The following is a 23,551-nucleotide window of genomic DNA, read 5'->3' as shown; positions in this document are numbered from 1 at the left end:
AATTCTTGAAAAGAAATGATGCCTCCCAGCTGTGAAAGTGTTGTGAAAGTCCAGGAAGAAACATCTGGTAGGATAAAACCTGCTCACTTTACTGAAACACACCTGGACTCTGTCAACTAGTTTCATTAGCTCATAACCTGCCAGTAACCTGCCAATACCAGTACTGGTGCTGCTGGTAGGAAGATATTCTCAATACGTTTAGAGGATCTCATGTTTCAGGTATTAATTGGGGAGATAAGTGACATAACTGTTTTTTAAAGTTTGTTCATTGACTGAGTAGCAGGTTGTTCAGTGATTCATGCTGCCAGATACAACCTCTCAAACCTATCAAACATTTATATTTAGTCCAGAAGAGAGCGAGAGAGAGAGAGTTTTGAAAGGCATGGCACATTTCCTTGAACAGAACCATGCTCCTCGATACGGGATGGTCTCCCACTCAGGTGTTGCCCAGGGTGAGAGGCGCTGGGCGGGTGTGTGGAGACTCACAAGCCTCCAGCCGGCAGCCACACAGTTGTAGTTTGTCCTGGTGGACGAGAGGGTTGCCTCTCTGTGGCTGAAGGTTTCAGGGAGGAAAACTCTGACTGTTGTTTGTGCTGATGCACCAAATAGGACTTCAGAGTGGGTGAGGTCCTGGAAAGGCCACCACCAATGGACGCCATAGTCTTACTGGATGACTTCAACACTCACTTTGACAACCACTAGATAACCTGGAAGGGGGTGATTGGGAGGAACGGTTTGACCAATCCGAACCTGATCAGTCAGTGGTTATTGGGCTTCTGTGCTCGTCATGGATTGTCCATAACAAACGCCCTGTTTGAACACAAGGATACTCATCAGTGTACTTGGTACCAGAGCTCCTTGGTCTCAGGTCAATGATCAACCTTGTTGTCGTTTCACTTAACCTTAACTTGTAAGTACTTAAAAAGTGTTTTAGGGGAATTGAATTGTTTAATGTTAATAGATTCAGATATTTTAGTTGACATAATATAGAATTTCCAAATTCAAGTATTACAATTGTCACATAAGGCTGCGAGATTAGAGTTTCTCTGTTTGCTGAGCATCAAGATAAAAACAAGATAACAGTTCCCATAAACACATAATTCAATGAAAGCTGCAGGGAGCCAATACAGAGTAGCTGAAGAGCCACATGTGGCTGCAGGTCACACATCTCTGTGTAAGTGCATCCACTTCCCCAACAAGCACCCAAATAAAAGCCGTCCAGCCTCAGGGAAGCTTCCTGCGTGTTGTGCTGCCTGACGGCGACTCGTCCTACCTGTTGAAGTCGATGATGATGTCTGCTTTCTCGTCGGTGACCTCTCTGAACCTCAGAGGAGTCACTTCGCTCCACACTCCAAACGCCTCCAGGAAGACCCGGCGGACTTTGTCCTCACTCATCTGCCACGGGAAACGCATGATCCTGAGGACGCAGACACACCCCATGCTTTCACTGACCACGCCTGACAGATGGAGTCATGCTTCACTCAAATTCAAACCTATGTAGGAATTAGCAAACCCCAATGTCAATGTCCAGCAACACAAAGAGAAACAACTGTCAAATTACCGGAAAATATTAAAATTATTGTTGTGTAAAGGACATGGACATAAAGACAAAGGTAAATGAACAATTGGCTCAAAGGCTATTTCCTGGGCAGGTGTGTCCGTCATTATGTCAATATCAACTAGGCAGATAAAGGTTTAATGTTTACAAGGATCTCACATGTCTGGGTAAGTTAACCAGGTAACAGAGATCTATCCTGCGTGTGTTTATCACGAGCCATAGTATAGACCCGTGCTCTCAACCCAACTGAGCATTTCACTTGTTAAACACTAAACTTCAGTCCGAACAGCAACTGCAGGCCACTGCAGTGAAGGCCTGACAGAGCATTCAAATAGGAGGAAATGGTGACGCACATGAGTTCATTGCCAGCAAAGCGTTTTCATCCAAGTATCAGAAATGAACATTTTATTTTCAGCTATTTAATTTGTCCAATTACGTTTGAGCTCCTGAAATGAAGGGATTGTATTTTTTTTAATAATGCTTTAGTTCCTCACAATTTTATGCAATATTTTTGTTGGCTTTAATCGGCAATGTGTATCGTAAGACACACAAACACACAGTTGGTTACACAACAATAGGGAGCTGGTTTGATTCAAAAACCTTTTAACCACACTCACGATTCTGGCAAACTCATGAATGATAAACTCCTCTTTAAAACAACTATTACGATGTGTAACTTTTAATGACTAAAAGATGACTGCATATTTTATGAGGCAACTGCAACTTGACTAATCAATTTGTCAAATTACAAGAATTGATGTGAACCAGAGCAGAAATGAACACAGTTTTGTGTCTATAAACTTGAGCACGCCGTCCCTCCATGATTCAGAAGCAGGATGTGACGAGCTCCGCCTGCCACAGAAACACAGTGTGGACATCAGAAGAGCAGCAGACGTCCAGAACAATGTTCACACTGATTATTGTGTTGAGCGCTTCATGTGGCACCTCAGTGACTGAATTAAACTCTAAAACCGACCAAAAGGATAATTAAGCAGAACACAACATTTTTCTGTGGCCATTGTCTGTCATAAAGTGTTGTAATGAAGTCACGCTGTCAAGGGCACGACTCTGTCCAGTAGCATGATATTAAATGAGTGATGGTGATTATTATTATTATTATTATTATTATTGTTGTTAAAAAAAGTAAAAGAATAGTTGAGATTTCCGTTGAACTTTCCATTGCTTGTGTTGTCCAGGAACTGTTGCACAGTACAAACCAATAATTCCAGAAATGTTTGAGATGAACCTCAAGCAAGCTGCAGAGAAAAACATTTTCAAAAAGCTTCTCACCTTAGTGAAAACAGTCATGTTAGGTTTAAAGTAATTCTGCCTGAAGACACCATAAAAAAAAAAGATGAACCACTAAGTTTGACGAGTCAGAGTCTTTCTCTCGTACTTGTAAGTGAGGTGTGTCTTGTCCCAGCGTCCTCCAAAGAGTGCGAATCGCTTCCTGCGCTGCTGTTCGCTCAGACCTCCTCTGTTCTTCTTCAGGTTGTAGTATGGCACGTCGGCCTGCGTGAAGGCTGGATAGTCGGGAACACCGCAGCGAGGACGCTTCCAGTTCTCAGTGTTGTTCTGGGTCTTCACGTGGTGGTCTTCCTTTAGTGTGTCCTGTTCATGTCTTCCTCTCTTCTTCAGACCAGCACGGCCGTGGCTGTGAGACCTGGACTTTGCCCCCTATAAAACACATTCAGAAAACATCACAACACAGAAAATATCTCGTAAAAAAGTCCACAAATAACAGTCATGGTGGGCCAGTTGGGCCTCACGCCGCAATAACAGCAGCGTCCCTACTTATGGCTAAGCTGATTTACACCTGCTTATAAAATATAAAACAGTAAAATAGTCAGCTTTGTACGATCGTGGAGACACACCCAACATTCCATTGACTATGGAAAATGTAAAATGTGCTAAATCAATGTTACTTTGTAACATTGATTAACTAAAGCGACCTGAGAGTAGAATGTATCATGACTAATGACGATTGTCTTTCCTTGGAAATGAGCTAACTTTCTGTGTTCTTGTGAGATCCCAACAAGACACTGGACTCTCATTAGCCTCGTCCACAGACTTTATATGCTACAGTATCATGTACGCCATTTCCCAGATATGTGGCACAAAAAATGTTAGCTGAAAGATGGAATTTGAATGTAGTGAAGTGAAACTAAAAAGTGAGAATGAATTAGGGAGCTGCATTTTTCACGTGAATGAAATACAGTTTCAGTTTGATCGTGATAGACATTCAAAGAAATGGACTCAATTTCAAATAAAAGCTGCAAGCAGCCTTCAACAGGTCCTTGCTACTCTGCCACACTGGTCTTGAGGTGTGTTCCTGGTCTGCTGAGGTCAGAGTCTATCAAAAGCGGTCCAACAAAGGAAAACCAAGGCTCCAAAGTTGAAGACTCACTAATTCATGTGGGAATTTACAGTTTGCTGCCGTGGTTCCATCCAATTGAACTGTGGCTGAAATAGTCAACAAACCTTGTGATTAAACAGATAAACTGAAAACCCAAAGTATTCCTCAATTAGGGGCCGCTCTATTGTATTTAAAATGGGTACAAATAAAACCACGTTTCCCAATGAGCTTTATTCAGAATTCAGAATCAGAATTGACTTTATTGTCATTGTAACAGGTACAACGAAATTGCATATAAAATAATGCTGCTCAACCAAAGAGAAGACTGGACATCTACAATAACAAATTCAAATATCTTGTCTGTTGACAACACTTTGGGACGGTTACGTTTTGTTAATCAATATTACAAAAGCGACAATTTAATTTAAATTATATATTCTGAATTTAATTATGCATGAACCACACACAAAAACCTTAACAATCAAGAGAACTTTATAAACACTCTGGTGTTAAAGAACGAGTGTAGATTATCATCGTTTTGCAGTATCTGTCACTGAAATGTTCACAAAGGAGACCTTAGCTACTGTTCATGATGCTAAAACCACATATAAATAAGGTTGGATTTCGTCCCTCCAGACCACCGAAGAGCGGTGCTTTAAGCACTGGATGATCATCCTGGTGACTCAGGTGAGTTAATATAGTCAAGTGACACCAGAAGCTCAGTCCTTTTTCACCTTCTCGCTCACAGGTTTGTGTTTGTGGTTTGTCGGCACAATATTGCCAATTTCTATTCGATAATTGTCGAGTTGTTTGCTGCTTGTTGCCTGTAGCCCTGCGACCTTCATCTCGCCCTCCAAGGGCTGCACAAGCCGAGTTTCTCCAGACTTTTCATGAGAGCCGAGTTTTTCAGTTGTAGCCTCTGGGCTCCTACTTTAATTAAAGCCACGATTCGGCTTGTTTGGTTGATTACACACCATGCTGGTGGGAGTTATCACATGTTTTTCGTCTCTACTCGACCCGGTTCGTGACAAAGTGTTCAGCTTCATAAAATAGAAAAGGGTTGAGCTCGGCTTGCATGATTGGGAGTCACTCGTGGCGACTCTGCTCCACAAGGCAGACATCAGATGGACGGGCATTGGCAGCGACGCAAGACACAGACAAAGGGGGCCTGGGGCAGATGCTGGCCGTAGAACCGGCTATTGCCCCCCTAATTGTGCGTCCTGAGGAGACTTTCAGGACAAACACGAGACGCCCACAGCCGTAGTGTCGGACCACAGACGACCTACTCTGCAGGGCGTGTGAGATGGGTTCCTGTATGGGCAGCATTGGAAACTCTAGGTCCCACTTAATGTTGGTTCTGTCTGCGTCATTGGAGGAGGGGCTCCTTGACCAGCCAACACGGGGCTTAATGGACGCGTCCCTGCAGGCGTTTGCCTTAATGGCGAGAGAGCTGGGCCGCTTGATGTCCACGCTGGTTCAGACCCGGCAGTCAAGTTTGGCTGGCACAATCCCCGCTGTCGGAGCCGTAGGATATTGAGGAGCGCAGCGGTGGTTCCGGGGGAACTGTTTGGTTCGGCACAAGCGAACGGCATGAGACAGCAGTTGGCAGGACTCTGGAGACATGACCCTCAGCGCGTGAGTACTGGAGCATCTGATTCAGCCCCATCCAGTGTTTGTCCTGAGCCTCGGCGGCAGGGCTTCAGTCTTGCTCAGGACCAGCTGTCACAAGGTCTGCTGGACCGAGGCGAAACTGTCAAGTAACATTGAGCGAACATCACATCCCGGCACAGCTGGAGTATAAACTATATCTGACCGTATCAGTGGAGACATCAGAACATACCAAAAGATTTAAAAGTGGCTACAGACCGGACATATTTGTCTTTATGTGGATTGTTAAATGAAGCAATTAAAGCGCCATGAGGTGTTTCCTGAAGACAGCTCTTTTGTGTTGAAGATAACTGCACTCCTATAAAATCTTACTTGTGGAACTACTTATGATCTATGAAGTACAAGGACATTACAGATACTTGATGAATACAGCTGCTGCTATGAGAACTCCCTGATTAGACCCTCTGTACTCCAATGTGTTTAGACACCGTATCAAACTGCTTGTATTGAATGACGCCCTGATGCTTTGACCCGTCTCACCTGCCTTTCACACAGAGGAAAAAGAAAATTGCTCATCAATTAAAACCTATTAAAGTGTTCTGGAAGCAATCCTCAGTTCACTATGGTTCCTATAGCAACTACTGTAGTGTTGAATCTCACACCAGTCAACACAATGAATTCCGTCTCCAACAAAATGTAGAATAAAACTGATTGATGTTTCATTGGAAGAGTTGTTTTTTTTATAATTTCTGAACTGGCAATATTAGGTGAATAACCATCTTCAAATCCATAGTTAATTAGGCCTCCGGACTGTGTTTAGATAATCTTTTGCAAATGAAATGTGAAATTGTTGGCTCCTACCATTCAATGCAGGATGAAATGGATTATGTGACTTTTTACTTTTGTTGGAAGTTGAGAGATGAATGGTGGAGACGAGTCGACCTTCTTTATTCTTTAACAGATTGAGAGCTGACATGTCAAACATCTCAACCACCGAGCAACACCCGGTGCTCTCCATTTACTCCATTCTAATGTGTGATCATGCCTAAAGGTGCACGTAACAGGTTTGAGTTATTTTGACATATTAAATCTGCTTTTATAATACATCAACGACATTTTTGCCAACTTTAAATTTCCACAATAGTCATATAAACTTGATGTTGAAAGTTGACGAGATTTTAAATCTGGGGCTCAGTTACTTCTGGCAGCAGCTCTGTGATTATTTAATATTGTTATAAAATATGACAATGATTAGTGTGTTTCAATAGGCACTATCAGTTGGTCTCTGATGCAGATCAGATCTCATTTTATGACCACATCATGCAGACAGCGTGGAGGTTTCTGTAGCTTCACCAGGATACAAGGACATCAGATGCTGAGCTGCTTTGACTGATGAGAAACAACTTTACATTTTTGGGGGAATAAATAAATGAATAGTGCAGCAGGGTGACCATCCCTTTCTCTGCTTCCACATTGAACTCACCTGCTTGCTGACATGGTTTTTGTTTTGCTGACGGGATTTTCCGATGCCAGCTGTAACCAAGTTACCCTGTGGTTAAAGGGTGGGTGCTTTAACTCCCACAAGACAACAAGCGTGGAAATTATTTCGATAGAACGCGTTGTGACGATGCATAATTGTCTTGAATTTCTCTTCCTATCACAAGGATGAATGTGATTGGTAATTAAAAGCTCTGTTGTTGTTGAGGGGAGAAAAATACCTGGTGGAGAATACTTTTCAGATTCATCATCAGCAGAAATGCTTTATTTCCGAACAAAACACTGAAACTGTTCTGAAAAACATGTTTGTACAACCTTTATCTGATCTTGCAACACCTACAGTTTCAGTGCCTTGAGCTTCTGAGATAAAGTGCTTGTCAGAATGATCTTGTGATATATGAATCCACACTGGAAACCTCCACTAATCTGTCAGCTGAGACAAACACCTGTGCTCTTTGTTCGGCGAATTTAACGGTGAAACAAATGGGGCTGCTCTGACTTAACACACAAAGAGTTGGGTTAATCACGTAACCAAACCCTCTGTGGCCAGCATACGTTGGAATTAACAGCTGGGATTATTAATCATCCTCCCGGACGGGAAAGTAAATAGAAAGCAGTGAGAAGAATTTCAAACCAAAAGCCTCAAAAGCTGTCTAAAGTCAAAAGATTATGGATTTATTTTCAATGAGTCAATCCAAAAAACTAAAAACAAGGTAAGACGAATTAACACAGGTATGTTTTACTGATCAGTAATAATTAATGTTTCGATCCAATGTGCATTTATGTCACATTAGGTACTTTCAAATATATAGAAACGTGTGATCAAAGTTGAGCCGTAATTTGAAAAAAGGGTTATCAACTGACAGGCCCAAATACTTCAGACCTGGCAACAGAACAATCAAGGAAAAATGAGCAAAAAAGGTATCAATCTGCTTATAAAATGCTGCTGGTAGAAACTGCAGAGGCCTGTGGAAAGGGCAGGCTGGTTAAGCAGCACTTTCTGTCCGTGCAAAAGGTGGCGCTATCACTGTGCCCGGATATTAGTCCATGGAATTGATCAGGGCCAGACTCTACTCAGGTGTTAAGTTTAAGGTATATTGAAGCAGGCTTCCCCATCTCCAGGCCTGGAGGTCCGGCGTCCTGCATGTTTTCGTTTTCTCCCAGTTTCAACACACCTGAATGCAACAAGGGCCTCGTTACTTGGTTTGTTTACAAGCTTGACGATGACGTCAACATCAGGTTGAGGTGTGCTGAAGCTGGGAGAGAGAGAGAAAACCTGCAGGACAGCGGACCTCCAGGCCCGGAATTGGGGAATCCTGATGTACAGGGTAGACCAGGGGTCGGCAACCCGCGGCTCCGGAGCCATGCGGCTCTTTGGTCCCTCCACTGTGGCTCCTTGAGCCTCGGTCCCACTGCAGTTCATCCTGGAGGGACGTAAGGAGGCAAGGTCACCCAGAGAGGGACGTAAGGAGGCAAAGCCACCCAGAGAGGGACGTAAGGAGGCAAGGCCACCCAGAGAGGGACGTAAGGAGGCTAAGCCACCCAGAGAGGGACGTAAGGAGGCAAGGCCACCCAGAGAGGGACGTAAGGAGGCTAAGCCACCCAGAGAGGGACGTAAGGAGGCAAAGCCACCCAGAGAGGGACGTAAGGAGGCAAGGCCACCCAGAGAGGGACGTAAGGAGGCAAGGCCACCCAGAGAGGGACGTAAGGAGGCAAGGCCACCCAGAGAGGGACGTAAGGAGGCGAAGCCACCCAGAGAGGGACGTAAGGAGGCAAAGCCACCCAGAGAGGGACGTAAGGAGGCGAAGCCACCCAGAGAGGGACGTAAGGAGGCAAGGCCACCCAGAGAGGGACGTAAGGAGGCTAAGCCACCCAGAGAGGGACGTAAGGAGGCAAAGCCACCCAGAGAGGGACGTAAGGAGGCAAGGCCACCCAGAGAGGGACGTAAGGAGGCAAAGCCACCCAGAGAGGGACGTAAGGAGGCAAGGCCACCCAGAGAGGGACGTAAGGAAGCAAAGCCACCCAGAGAGGGACGTAAGTAAGGAGGCAAAGCCACCCAGAGAGGGACGTAAGGAGGCAAAGCCACCCAGAGAGGGACGTAAGGAGGCAAAGCCACCCAGAGCGCAGTCCCGCTACAAAGAGTGGTAAAATGTAGGGTCGTGAAGGAGCAGTGATGTGACGTCATTACAACAATAAAGGATGAAGAAGGTAGAATTGCGGCTGCAGGTCATGACAGCGGCTCAACTGGTGTCTGAAGCTGGGAGCTTCCTGTACCTTTCAGAGTAAAAGCGCTGCACTGCGGAGCGCCGACAGTTCCAGGAGGTTCATTACAGACTTGTTGAGAGTGACGGAACATTCTAGTGAATCACACAACAACTACAGGACATTAAAGACACACCATCACACTCATGGTTCTAACAATCCACATCTCCCACATTTATCTTCCATTTTAATAATGTGAAGCAATAAAGGAGCTGATAGCTGCAATGCATTATGGGAGTTTCTGTTTGTCGTGTTTTAAATGTAATTATTGGGGTTATATTAGGTTTGTAGTGTCGGTAATAATTGTGTTGTGTTGTGTTTTTGTTGTTTAGTTCATGTAGTTTAGTTTAGTAGTTGTAAGTTGTCAACCAGCAGTGAAGAAGGTTTTGTGTGTCGTGTCCTCCTGGTATGGTCTTCCTGTGGGACTGTCAAAATAAAATGTGTGTGGCTCTCTGGGTCTAGTGTTCAGTGGGAAACGGGACCAAATGGCTCTTTGAGCATTAAAGGTTGCCAACCCCTGGGCGAGGCTATGCAGCACTTCTTGTCTACCCACCAGGTGGCGCTATCACTGTGGCCCTATAGTGGTCTATTGAATTCATCAGGGCAGGACTGTGATCACAAAGTTCCAGGCAGATTGCAGCATGTAGTGCAGAGTCCCATATCACTTCCTGTTTGATGGCAATGCATCAATTATCAGCAGGCTGCCATGGCCCTTTGGCAATTCCAGCAGATTTTGAAAGGTTTTCCAGCATGGCCTGTTGTATACAAGAGACACATTTCAAAGCTCTTGGATTTACCCCCGAGGAGGAGTTCATCACAAAAATGTCATGGTTAATGTCACATGTTGGACTTCCTGTTGGGTTTAGAGTACGTGTGTTTGATTAGATCACAATGTTTGGGGCCACGGTATGTGAAAATATAATTCCGGAACATCCTCTTACCGAATGGTGGCGGTTTTACTATTTCAAAATTTACGAGTGTGGGTGTCTTCAGAATGGGTCTGTTGTCAAACATGGAGTTGGGGTCGATTGGATCAAGCTGAGATGCAAACGCTTCAATTTCCATGGCGAAATATTGACATTCTACAAGTCACCATTTTCCCCATGACTCAGCAAGAATGTGTCCAAGTCTATGTCACCACATTTGAGGTTAGCATCGGCAATGGGCTAACAATAGTACACATCAAAGTGTCAAAACAGTTGTAATTCCTGCTACCACAAGTTGGCGCTATGAGTTTCAGGCGGATTGCAGCATTGCAGAGCAGGGTTACAAATCCTTTCCTGTTTCCTAGTGAGCCGTCAGGTCTTCAGGGAGCCATCATGGCCACGCCCCTGGTCTTACGAGTGACATTTGAATACATTTTCTAGGGGAAGGCTGATTTATATACTGGCAAAATTTGAGGTCTGTTTGAGTTACTGCCTGCGAGTTGATAACAGACTTCCTGGTGGGTTCAGAGTAAGAGTGTCAAGGATATAGTTTTAAATCTATAAGAAATATAGGGGGCACTATGAAGCCATTTTGTCAGACAAGACTGAAAAATAATAGCAGAAAGTGCAAGGAGTCACTGCATGTCTGCCTGCATTTGGTCCAAGAGAAGAAGAAGCAACAAGTATTAACAGAAAATCCAGTAAACGCCGAAGCTTCCAACAACAATTGGCAGCAAAGTGCTAAAATACTGACAAATTACTGCCATTATAGTACCTTTAAAGAATTGGATTATCTTTGTTCTTTGATGGTTCATAACAGGTGATGCATGTTTGTGAATAGGGTTTACCCCTTTCAACCCAGATTTACTGTACTGCATTTCAATTATGATCTTTTTCATGCAGTTGTTTTGTTTTTCATCACTCAGTTGTTTAATGCACTCTGACAATAAAGCCTTCTGATTCTAGTCTTTTTTATGTTACATCAAACTCCAAACAATAGCTTTCCAAAAGATGCACATTTTAGATGAGTTCAGTGTCGACTTGCAGAATTTTCTTTTTTTAACCGACTTTAGCAGCTCCACAGCAACGTCAGTACATCAGGCCACGAAATTCAACCCAGCTTCAGACCTATTGAATTTACAAGCTACAATCAGAAACAGAGGGACGTAACCCATACAAACCAAAAATGTTAATAAAATATGACATGTTTATAATTCCACTCAGCAAGGCAGCAAGCACTCCAAGCCTCTTCCTGTTGCAAGAGTAAAAACTGTTCTGACACTGGAAGGCTCTCAATCACATCACATTGTCTTCCCAAGCTGCCGAACAGGACAAGAGGAAAGGAGAAAAAAAAAAAGTCATCAGTTTCTGCCCTCAAACACTATTTCTAAATCACACAAGCAACACGTTACAGTGGAACAAATGATAGAATCAACTACCTGTCTCTGCATTGGGGGGGAGAGAAAAAGAGCTTGGCCACACAATATCATACAATAAAGAATCATTGCTGCGTCTGCAAGAGAAGCACTTTTAACCACTATAGCTTGACTGAAACCACAAGCTTGGCTGAGTCGACGAGGTTCAATTTTAGGTGAGTGACAGAACAAGTTGACAAGGAGCACATATTCAATGAAAAAAAGCAGGAACACAAAGTCACATACCAGGGAGAAAAGGTGCTGGGCATGCAGGGGGAATCCTAGCGGTGGGGCCGACATGTCGCCACAGGACCCTGGCGATGCTGTGTCTCGCCCAAATTGGCATGCCAAAGCATCTGCCCTAAATTAACTGCTGAGCCCAATCACAGAGGGGTGCATTGTACTTTTATCTAATAGGTGGCATCTGTTTCATTGAGGAGTCTCTTTGTTGATGACTCTAAAAGAGGTAAACACAAGAAGTGCATGCAGGTATGAGCATGCACATGCCTGGAAAAAAATCTGCACCATACGCACAATGCAGACACACACACACACACACACACACACACACACACACACACACACACACACACACACACACACACACACACACACACACACACACACACACACACACACACACACACACACATCTACCCCTCAAAGCTGCATCTCACAGCAGAAACAGATGTCTGGAAATCCCCTGTTCAGACCTGACACTGGGTCACCATAACGCAGGGAGTGTGTTTTCAAGGGGTTTTCAAGGATGCTTATCTGAAATTACTGGGAATGACTAACTTTATCCCTTGGAACAACAATCAACGAGCAGAATAATTTGTAGGCTCCACAAACTCCCCAAACGACATGTAACAAGATCTAGCAATCTTTTGGGAGGAAGAATGAGGTCAAACGTTCAGAAGATAAAGCACTAAATGGAAGAAGTTTCTCAAGAGTAAATAGCGAACCATGAAAACCACCTGATATCAGCAGCCATGAATTGTTTTGCGCACAAACCAGCTGCGCGAGCCGAGCGGAGGGATTGTTTGCGGGATCAAGACGATTAGCTTGAATGAACGCTGATCCGCCACTGTACACATCGCTCTTTATTCCTTCAGTTCACAAGACGTATCAAACATCCTTTAATGAATGTGTTTGCAGTTTGAAGTACTCACACATGAGGACGCCTACAAGAAATGGTTGCATGTATCAGCACGGAGATCAACAAACACAGTTTCTGGTACAAGGACCCACAACAACTCATGCTATGTATTTTATACAACAAATAACAAATAAATCTGTACATGATAGGTCTCCACCAAAATGCCCCCTTTCCTCTGCAACACTGCCACACCCTGGTTCCCTCCATTCTGGGCTTCATTGTTGGAGTCGTGGACCCTCGATTGGCCTCCCTCCCCCACTACATGAGGACGTTACCCTCTTCTATATAAAACAGGCAATAATCTACATTCTGCCACCCAGTTTAAAGAGGGAGCACGGCAGCAAACACATAACCAAGTCAGGAAGTGTGTGAGTGACAGCAGCGCTGTTTTGATTTCCATCTCCACTCATCTGATGTGTCTTCTCTGACCTGTGAGTGAAGTCACTGGGTGTTTCCTCCAACAACTTCAAGTCAACAGCACCAACAAAGGAAACTGGAAAATTGTTGCAACCAGCATCACCACCTTTACCATCACTATCATTATTATAACTATGCAATGACAGTGTCACTTCTGATTCTAAGTTAAGGAGGAAGACTGTGGTAAGAAGTAGAAGGAGAAGGTGAAGGAGGAATGACTAAGTGTCTGCAGCCACTGTCCTTTATGAGCTGATGTCTGGATTGGGAAGGAGAAGCTGGGAGTCTGGGCAATATCCTATGAATGCTGCAAAGCAGAGCACCCACACACATTACTAGTTTCAACCTAGTAATCAGATTACAGTTACTTATCCAAGTCACTGTGCGTAAGTACAATAGTGTCCCTTAGGACTAGTTTCATGTCTGCAATCACTTTATAATGAAACAGAAGCGGCTCCTCCATCCTCCTCCAAACAGACACACAAAGCGTGCTGTCTGACCTGACCCGCCCCCTTCTCCACTCTCAGCCAATCACAGGCCAGCTCGCTCCTTTGTGGTGTGTTGGGGTGAAACAAAAGAATCCGAACCAACCAACATCATTACTGAACCTCAACACTGCATCGAGAACACAACAGCAGAGATGTTACACTATTTTTGTAATTTTCCTGAGTAAAACATATATTGGCAGGAAGCCCCCCCCATTTTTCAATCAATCAATCAATCAATCAATCAATGAAAGACTTTATTTGTCAATTAAAAGATTGCACTGAGCAGGCTGTGCAAATAAATAAATAGATAAATAGTGCAGCAAAAGACTACAACTACATCACGGGATAAATAAATACCAGTAATAGTAAAAATGTGACAATAGCACTATGAGTCAGATATAAATACAACAAAGAATGAAGGTCAAAGGTTAAATATGAATAAACCTGCTGCAGGAGGCCAGGCGGTGATCACGACTGAGTTTTTGGCAAAACCGGTTGTCATTTTTATGTCGAGAGCGAGCGTGTTGTGTTGTGACTAAAAAAGTAACTTGTAATCTAACTTAGTTACTTTTAAAAACAAGTCATCAGTAAAGTAACTAAGTTACATTTCGACGGGCTCACTGGTAATCAGATGACTTGGTCAGGGTCACTGTGGCCACACTGGCCAGAGGTGGCTTCGTTGGTCTGAAGACACGGTGTGTTCCAGTGCACTGGTGCTACATTCCGATCTACAAGCAGATGGAAATCACCTGACAAACCCAAACCGCAGATCAGGTCGACTTGTTGCTTCCAGCCGTTTCTTGTAATATTTCCCAGACGTTTAGAAATACCTGCTGCGGGATCTCAGTGTGTATCCCCACAGTGGTCGTGCACACCTTTATGAACATGGAAGCATTGACATTATTATTCACGTCACCCGACATGACGGGGATGTGAATCAGGACAGCAGACATCACTGTACAGTTTCCTACTTTCAAACAGTTGGGCTGTCAGAACCAAAAACAGTTATCGTCAATGCTGAGCGAATGCTCTCACTTTTATGACTGGTAGATATATTCTCAACATCCAACATATACCATTATCCTGTGTTTTAAGTTCCATTTTGCTCAGAATAAATAAATTATATGACTTAATATAATCCGTGTGATAAACTACTGCTGACGTCAGGAAATAACTATTTATTTGCATGGGTACAAGTAAAAAAAAAAACATAGATGTTCAAAACTAACTTATATTCTTTCAAAATCTCTCAATGACGTGACCGCCTGGTGGATACTAATTGAATCCAGACTGTAAAAGAGCCATACTGGAGAAACACCTGAAGTAAGTCTGAGCACCTCACGGAGAAGGTTTTAATCAGTCATTGACTCTCCCAATTCTTGCCTTTGTCTTTTCAACCATGTGTCACACGCCGATGGCAGGGCGTGGACTTGTACACAGTTAAGTGGATGGAGTGCCCTGGACTTCACAGTATTTCCTGTCGTTGTGAAACAGCACATTGAGGGGGAAGAGGTCACGTCGCTATTTAAACTGGGATTGCTGAGATCATTATGCAGGAGAGAGCTTCAGAAACGTCATTGGAAGAAAGGGAAGAAGGTTTCACTGGCCTGGAACGTCTTGTAGCACATTCGTCCCTGTTCAATATCTATAAAAATGGCAAGATATTCACCTCAGGTGGTGAAAGTTGCTTGACACTGCCCATGTCCTTTTCTACAAGTAACAGGAAGGCACTTCCTTTTATGTCACTACCAGCCACTCCATCTTGTTTGACTGAATAGATGTTTGCCACATGTCACTGATTAAAAGTCACTGTGAGCGCACGTTTGTTTGACTGTTTATTAGAGATACGTCATCCAGGTCTCCAAGCAAAGAAAACCAGGTCAACTGGACTTGCTCATAAGTGATGAAAAAAATGTGGTACATGGCAAAGCGTCTCCAGGACACACCAGCAAGTCCAGATCACCTGCTTCAGTTTGCTGAGTTTGCACACATTTGTGAATGTTTCCTGAGCTCCACAGTGAATATGTTAAACCACTACTAACTAATTCACTAACTAGCTTTGTTAAACCAGCCATTCTCAAACTCTAAACGATCACAGGCCACCATCATTAAACATTCTACAGCCCAGTCAACATTAATAAACACCTTCTGATCAATGAATACAATTAATTTCTCTGAAATATTAATTCCAGAAACAGAATCACTCCATATGGACCTTCAATGCTCTACTTTGATGAGATAGATACTGTGTTTAAGTTATTGAAAAAGTAACACATTTCCTTTGTTTACAACCATCTGAAGTCAAATCAAAAAATCAATTAAAGGCTCAATGAGTGACAATGTGACTTCCTGGTGATTTGATGCTGAAGTCAGAACCTCTGTACCAACAATACAGTTTTATTGAATTTCCTCCGCGTCTGATCCCAGCTGACTAAAGGTTGAAGCAGGTTCCACCTGGACAGGTCACAGCAGGACCAATACAGAGAGACAGACATTATAGCTTCAGCCCAGTGCCTGTTTTTTGTTTTTTAACATAAACACTCAGCACAAAAACACCTTCTAATCCTGAACTTCCGTCTTTCTCACTATGAAGCATGTCTGTAATCCACTGACCGATTGAGAACCTCCTCTAAATTTAGTCCTCATTTACACTTCAGAAACACTCTATCTCCTTCTCTCCTATCTCCAAACATCAAATATTCTATGATTATTTAAAAGTACATAACTGAACCAATACAAAGATGTATACAATATAAATACATATATACACATAAATATAAGATGTATACAATATAAATACATATATACACATAAATATAAGATGTATACAATATAAATACATATATACACATAAATATAAGATGTATACAATATAAATACATACATATACACATGTATATAAGATGTATACAAGATGATGACTAAATCAGATTTAATGTACTTCAGGGACCACAAACAGTCCAGTTTCATCCTGAGTGACCAGACTGGTACAATATTGTTATAATAACCTTTAAATTGACACTTGACAGCTCCACAGATATGTGACGTGACAACATTAATCTCAGCCGGGCGGCAGACCTCATGAATCCTCTGTTGTTGTTTACAGCAAAATATTGCTATAATAACCTTCCGCTTGTGTGAGGAGATCCTCCATCTCCCCGTCTGAACAATCACAATTTCAAAGCAAATAAAGAGCCAGAGGCTCAGAACTCCTGAAGTGAACCATAAAGTACTGGGGGAAAGGTGGAGAACGCCGGGCAGCAGAAGTGGAGAGTTTCAAGGTCGTTAGGTTACGGTTATGGAACGCCCATGGAAGTAATCCAGGAGTCTATTAAAGAGGCAATCGTGTGGCACCCGCGGCCTGAATATTCCAATAATCATTAGATAATAAAGTATTTTGGCCGTCTCAGTGCCACTCAGTTTGAAATTTACCAGGAAAACCTGTCTGTTGTCCACGTTCGGCAGGTTGTCCGCTCATTAAGTTAAATATGTGTCTGTGCACAGTGACGTGTCGCTCTTACCGGCTCTGCTCCTCAGAGGTTCTACTGTGTATACAAAACAGTGGGGGGAAAGGTATTTGAGGTAGTTGTCCCACTTAAAAAGATGAGAGGCCTGTAATTTATATCATAGGTGCACTTAAACTGTGAGTGAACCCAAATCTAGGAAATGACATTGTATGATTTTGAAAGAATATATTTGTATGGTAGTGCAGAAAATAAACATTTGGTCAATAACAAAAGTTCAATTCAATACCTTATGTAATCCTGGCTGGCAGTGACAGAGGTCATCAGTTTCCTGTAGGTCTTCGCCAGGTGAGCAGACACTGTCGCTGTATTTTGGCCCATTCTTTAATGCAGATGTTCTCTACAGCTTTGACGTTTCACTGGGCATCACAGACTTTCAACTTGCTCCACATAGTTTCTATTGGGTTGAGGTCTGGAGACTGGCTCGGCCACTCCAGGACCTTGAAATGCTTTTTACAGAGCCACTCCTTCGCTGCCAGGGCAGAGTCACAGAGGGTCCCAGAGGGTCCCAGAGGGTCACAGGCAAACTTTAGACTGGCCTGAACCTTTGCTGACTCAAGCAGGAGGACCTTTCAGGCACTGCAGATGTCACAGTCTGCTGGGTGCATGCTGTGTTTTTCTCCTTCCCTTGTGTGTCTGTGGTGGGAGGAGTCTAACCCTGGAGTCTAACCCTGGAGTCAAACCCTGGAGTCAAACCCTAGAGTCTAACCCTGGAGTCTAACCCTGGAGTCAAACCCTGGAGTCCAACCCTAGAGTCAAACCCTGGAGTCAAACCCTGGAGTCTAACCCTGGAGTCCGACCCTGGAGTCTAACCCTGGAGTCTAACCCTGGAGTCTAGCGCTGGAGTCTAACCCTGGAGTCTAGCGCTGGAGTTGAGCTGCACACCTGAGAGCCATCGTCATCACCTCCTCCATAAAGGCTCTGGATCACTCTACACTCATCGGCAGATCGTCCGTTTACCCTCTGTGGTATTATGCTCATCCAGCTCTAACCTCTGAAAGGATTTTTGTTATTTGCCGTAGCCTGCTCCTCGAATTAAGGCTTTTTTTTCTGTGTGCTCAGAATGTGTGTGTGCTGCCCTAGACTCTAGCTGCCTGGTCCCCGCTCCCCCTCCGTCCGCCCCAGTGCTCCTTCGACTCCCAAATAAAGACATTAGGAACTCTTACTGTCTTCGAGTCAGCGCTTGGGTCCTCCATCCTCTAGAACGTCAGGATTTTAATCCATGACGAAGTCGTGGGTTACTAATAGTAACCTTTGTGACTGTGCTCCCAACTCTCCTCACGTCATTCACAAGTGCCCCCCCCATGTAGTTCTGGGCTGATTCCTCAACGTTCTCAAGATCATGTGTACCCTACGAGGTGAGGTCTACCATGGTCAAGAGAGATTGTCAGTGATCTTGTATTTCTAATAATAGCTCCAACAGTTGATCTCTTCTCACCAACCTATTGGAGGTTGGCTCATCCCAGCCTTGTGCAGGTGTACAAACTTGTCCCTGGTGTTCTGAGAGACAGCTCTCCGGTCTTTGCCAGGGTGGAGGTTGGAGTCTGACTGTTTGAAGGTGTGGACAGATTTCTTTAATACAGATAATGAGTTCAAACAGGTGCCTTTAATACAGGTAATGAATGGAGGATAAGAAGAGCTTCTTAAAGAAGAGGTAACAGGTCTGTGAGAGACAGAGTCATCGCGTGCCAAATACTTAATTTCAGCAAGAATTTACAAATAAATTCCTTAAAAATCATAGAGTGTGATTTCCTGGATTTTATCCCCTCACAGTTGAAGTGTACCTGTGATGAAAATTACAGACTCATCGTTATAAGTGGGACAATTTGCACAATCAGTGGTTGCCAAATACTTTTTTGCCCCACTGTATAAGTGTATGTGTATGTGTGTGTGTGTGTGTGTGTGTGTGTGTGTGTGTGTGTGTGTGTGTGTGTGTGTGTGTGTGTGTGTGTGTGTGTGTGTGTGTGTGTGTGTGTGTGTGTGTGTGTGTGTGTGTGTGTGTGTGTGTGTAAATATTTTCAGTGAAGCCAGCAGGATAAATTGTGTGACTCTCAGGGGCAGGTGAGGTAGAAATCAGGTACTAAACCTACAATAATGAGGTGACATTGTTTGATTCTGACCTAAAATGTTTGGAGTTATTTGTTTTTTTCACTGTCACTAAACCATGATGAAAGACTTTAGCAACATTCCTCCGTCATCCGTCCTGCAAACTAACGTGGAGTTCTGTTGATTTCAGGCTGAGTTAGAACATTTCTTAGTCACTGATTTCACATTTCTTAGCTTTTCTCACATAAAGAGAAAATAAATGTTGATCTTTATGGAGATAATTAGGAAGGGGAAAAACAGAAGGGAAATTTTTTTTTTTTTTTTTTGACTGCAAAAATGTTACAGGTTTAGCTCAATTACAGTGAAACAAATGTTCCCGGCTGCTTACAGCCTCAGAACACAATGACCTGCTGATATTATGTTGGTTCCCTTTTCTCTCCAAAACATGCTGTTTTCTTCTTCACATCTTTCCCCCGAAAAATCTGTAATCCTGAAGCTGCTTTGACCCATAATATGACTACACCCATTATTTTCCTACTTCAAACACATCCAGTGGAGTTACTGGAGGTACTGGCGGATTGGTTTTCACTGTTGAACTCAACATTTTGGACAGAAATTCATAGTATTTGAGTTAATTTTGCTCTCAAAAAAGGTGTGGTGAAGTAGCTAGAACAGGTCAGGTCAAGTGTGGCATCACCAAGCTGTAAATCAGACAAAAGCAAACATATATATATATATATATATCAGAAGGCTCGTGAGGCTCGTTCACAGTCTGTCTTCATACTGAGAATCAAGATGAAGCGAGCTTCTGCCCGTCTGCTCTACAGGAGGTTTCTGTCCTCCTGAGCTCGTCTTAGGACTCCTGGGTTACCGTCTGACAGGTGAACCGCCCCAGTCAAACTCCCCACCTGCCACTTCCCCGGAGCGCTACTAGTACAAAGTAGGGCTGCAACGTACGATTATTTTAATAATCAATTAATCGTTTGATTATTTTTTCGATTAATCGATGAATCGGTTAAAAAAATAACCATTTCAAATTGTAGGAACAAGTTGATGTTGAACAAACCAAACACCAAACATGTTCTGATTATTTAAAAGAACATAACTGAACCAATACAAAGGTGTATACAATATAAATACATATATACACATGTATACAAGATAAGTATTCAATCAGATTTAATGTACTTCAGGGACCACAAACAGTCCAGTTTCATCCTGAGTGACCAGACTGGTACAATATTGCTGTAATAACCTTTACATTTACACTTCACTGCTCCACAGATATGTGACATTACAACATTAATCTCAGCCGGGCGGCAGACCTCATGAATCCTCTGTTGTTGTTTACATCCTCCACTTTGCACTGGTTGTTTTGTTTTGTCTCCCCCCATCGCAGCGCTCCGGCGGCTAGCTGGTTAGCTTGAGTGCCGCGCCACAACTTTGTTGTTTCCAAGAGAGTGAACGCCGGCCGAGTGACGCATAAATCACGCGACACAACGAATCGATAATTAAATTCATTGCCAACACTTTTAATAATCGAATTGAATGGATTCATTGTTGCAGCCCTCGTCCCACACTTTCTACAGTTTACGTAGTTTTCTTTGCTCTCCCTGTCGCTCGTCTCCGTCGGTCTCCTTCTACATTTTGCATGTCGCACTTTGCGCTAACATGACGTCATGAAGAGCGGAAGTGGCTTAAAGGAAGCGTCGAGTCAGAGAATTTTGCCTCGAGGAATTTTAATAATGGCATTACTCGAATAACTCGAGGCATCGTTTCAGCCCAAGTACAAAGTGTGTTTAACTTTTTGACATATAGATTCATGAGAAGTAAACCAGTGAAGTGCATCCACCAGGCTCAACACACACACACACACACACACACACACACACACACACACACACACACACACACACACACACACACACACACACACACACACACACACACACACCACTGCACATAACAATAAACAGAGGACTCAGCAGTGGTAGTCACAGGGATTTGTCAGCAGTCATTTAGCTGTTGGGATTAAAAATATCAAGGATCATATGAAGAATGGAGATGCCTGACTAATTGTAGCGTTGCTCCGTGTGCTCACAGTCAGTCACTCTGTGTGTGTGTGTGTGTGTGTGTGTGTGTGTGTGTGTGTGTGTGTGTGTGTGTGTGTGTGTGTGTGTGTGTGTGTGTGTGTGTGTGTGTGTGTGTGTGTCTCCTGTTTTTCCATTTTTCCCCCAGTCAGCACTCTGGGATTGTTGCCCTCCACCAGTGACTTGCCCCTGCCTGCATAATCTGAGTGTCTCTCACTACAAAGCAGGTCTGGCTTCCATCAGGCTGCACACACTTCCAGGCTCCAGTCGTCTCCACTGATCACAGCTCAGCTCAGTGACGACACTCGACAAGAAAGCCTCTCTAAAGCAGGAGATCCGTCCTGATCAGGTTTCCATTGCACAGCAGTAACAACAGGCTGACCCTGAGCGATGACCCTGCAGGCTAATGCTTAATGTGCACCACACTGCATGTGGCCAGTGATTTATTCAAAGGGTCGGGAACCTTTTCCCCATTTATCACCCAGTAACCACAACCTGGAGCCGCAAAACATGTGTAACCATCACAATGACAATTTATGAACTTTTATTAATATGTTTTTAAAGTGTTTGCTGACAAAATAAAACGTATGTTGAAATTCATTAAATGGAACCAGTTTACTGTTTGTTTCGTCATTGGAGCTGTTTCACACATTTTACCACAGTTAGATGTTTTAACTGTCAAAGCCGTTTGAGCCATTTTTAGCCATTTAAGATGTTTTCGCGTTAGACACCATTTTTAACCGTTCCAGCAATTTTAGCAGTTTTAATTGTTTTAGCTGTTTCAACTCTTTTAACCTGTATAGAAACTTTCTCTGCCATTTAGGATGTTTTAACAATTTCAACTGTTCTGCCTTTTCAACTCCATTTTAGCTGTTTCTCACTGGCAAGCTACTTTTATAAGGATGCTATTTTTTGCATTTCAGCCATTTGAGCTCTTTTAAGCTGTTTTATTTGCCATTTTGTCTTGTATTAAGTATTTCTTTTTACCATTTTTGCTGTTGAAGGCATTTAGCTGTTTTATCCTCGTAAGCCTGTTTAATTGTTAAGCAGCTTTAGCTATTTTTGTCAAATTTTTCCTATTTTGAGCCAGTTTAGCTTGTTAATTTAAAGTATTTTGTACATTTTAACTGCTTTAGCCATTTAGCAGTTTTTCCTTCTTAGACATTTTACTTGTTCTATCTTTATTTAAATCTGCTTTCAGTGGTGGGTAGTAAAAGTAAATAAGACACTGTTTACATGACAATGTTACAAGTGACCATGCCTTGTTCATTTCAGAAAACGTGTTTCCACGGATACACTGAAAACGATGGAGTTAGCGTGCCACAATGGTGACCCAGAATTGAAATATTCACATCTGTCACTTCAGTAAAAGTCTACTTAAAACCAGTGGCCATCCTGGAACAAAAAATGAGATAACGTTGTTCATCATTGTCAACACAGGATTGAATGAAAGCTGCAGGGAGCCGCTGCAGAGCGGCAAGCTTGAGATTCTTTTTCTCTCCCTATGCAGAGACAACAAAGAGCCACAGAACAGAAAAAGTAAAGATAGTTTTTTTTTAATGTTGAAAGACTTGGTCTGTCAAACTCTCCTGTTTAAGGCTTCAAATTATCTCAAGGCAGGTTTCCACATGAATTTCTCCTGAACCCTACAGGTTTATGTTCCACTGTTCACTCAGCATCCTCTATTGTTCCTGCTGCCGCCGCACACGGGTCAGTCTACTGAACTCCTAAAGACTGCGTGTGCGCATGCTTGTGTATGCGCATGCATGAGTGTGTGTGTGTGTGCGTGTGTGTGTGTGTGTGTGTGTGTGCCTCACCTGCAGCTGTTTTCTCCGGCTGTGCACAGGCAGGGACTGAACGCAGAGGAAAAGGTGTAAGGACAGAACGGTGGCACAAAGCACGGCAGCCCTCATGGTGCCGCTCTCAGACGGGGTTCGAACCGTGAAAGACGGGGGCTTCAGTGCGCGGCGCTGCAGAGCGGGACGCTATGCTGCATGCTCACAAAAGCTGCTGGATCTTATAGCCCACCGCAGCTCCTTTTGTCCTCTGCAGATGACATATTTTTACAAGCTCAGCTACGGCACACGTGATTTAACCCCTTTGACGCCCACAGTGCTGATCAGAGCAGCACACTGCTCCACAACACACACACACACACACACATTCACAAGCTCTCCTTTATCTGGAGCCACAAAACATAGATAAAAA

General features: G+C 43.4%; 1 protein-coding gene across 1 annotated transcript in view; it reads right to left on the bottom strand.

Moving 5' to 3' along the window:
* The window catches only part of LOC308140488 (stromelysin-3-like), a gene marked incomplete at both ends in the record, with an annotated part of 33,902 nt that extends 10,646 nt beyond the window's left edge, over nt 1-23,256 (bottom strand). Inside the window, 3 exons of the mRNA XM_080510303.1 lie at nt 1,274-1,417; nt 2,955-3,226; nt 23,161-23,256. Of these exons, the coding sequence (XP_080366429.1) occupies nt 1,274-1,417; nt 2,955-3,226; nt 23,161-23,256 (512 nt within the window). The remainder of the gene's footprint in view (nt 1-1,273; nt 1,418-2,954; nt 3,227-23,160) is intronic.
* Nucleotides 23,257-23,551: the final 295 nt, after the last annotated feature.

Source organism: Blennius ocellaris (genome assembly GCF_963422515.1).
Source record: "Blennius ocellaris genome assembly, chromosome: 15".
NCBI lineage: Eukaryota > Metazoa > Chordata > Actinopteri > Blenniiformes > Blenniidae > Blennius > Blennius ocellaris.
The sequence above is the reverse complement of the archived record's forward strand: the minus strand, read 5'-3'. Positions and strand labels throughout refer to the sequence as shown.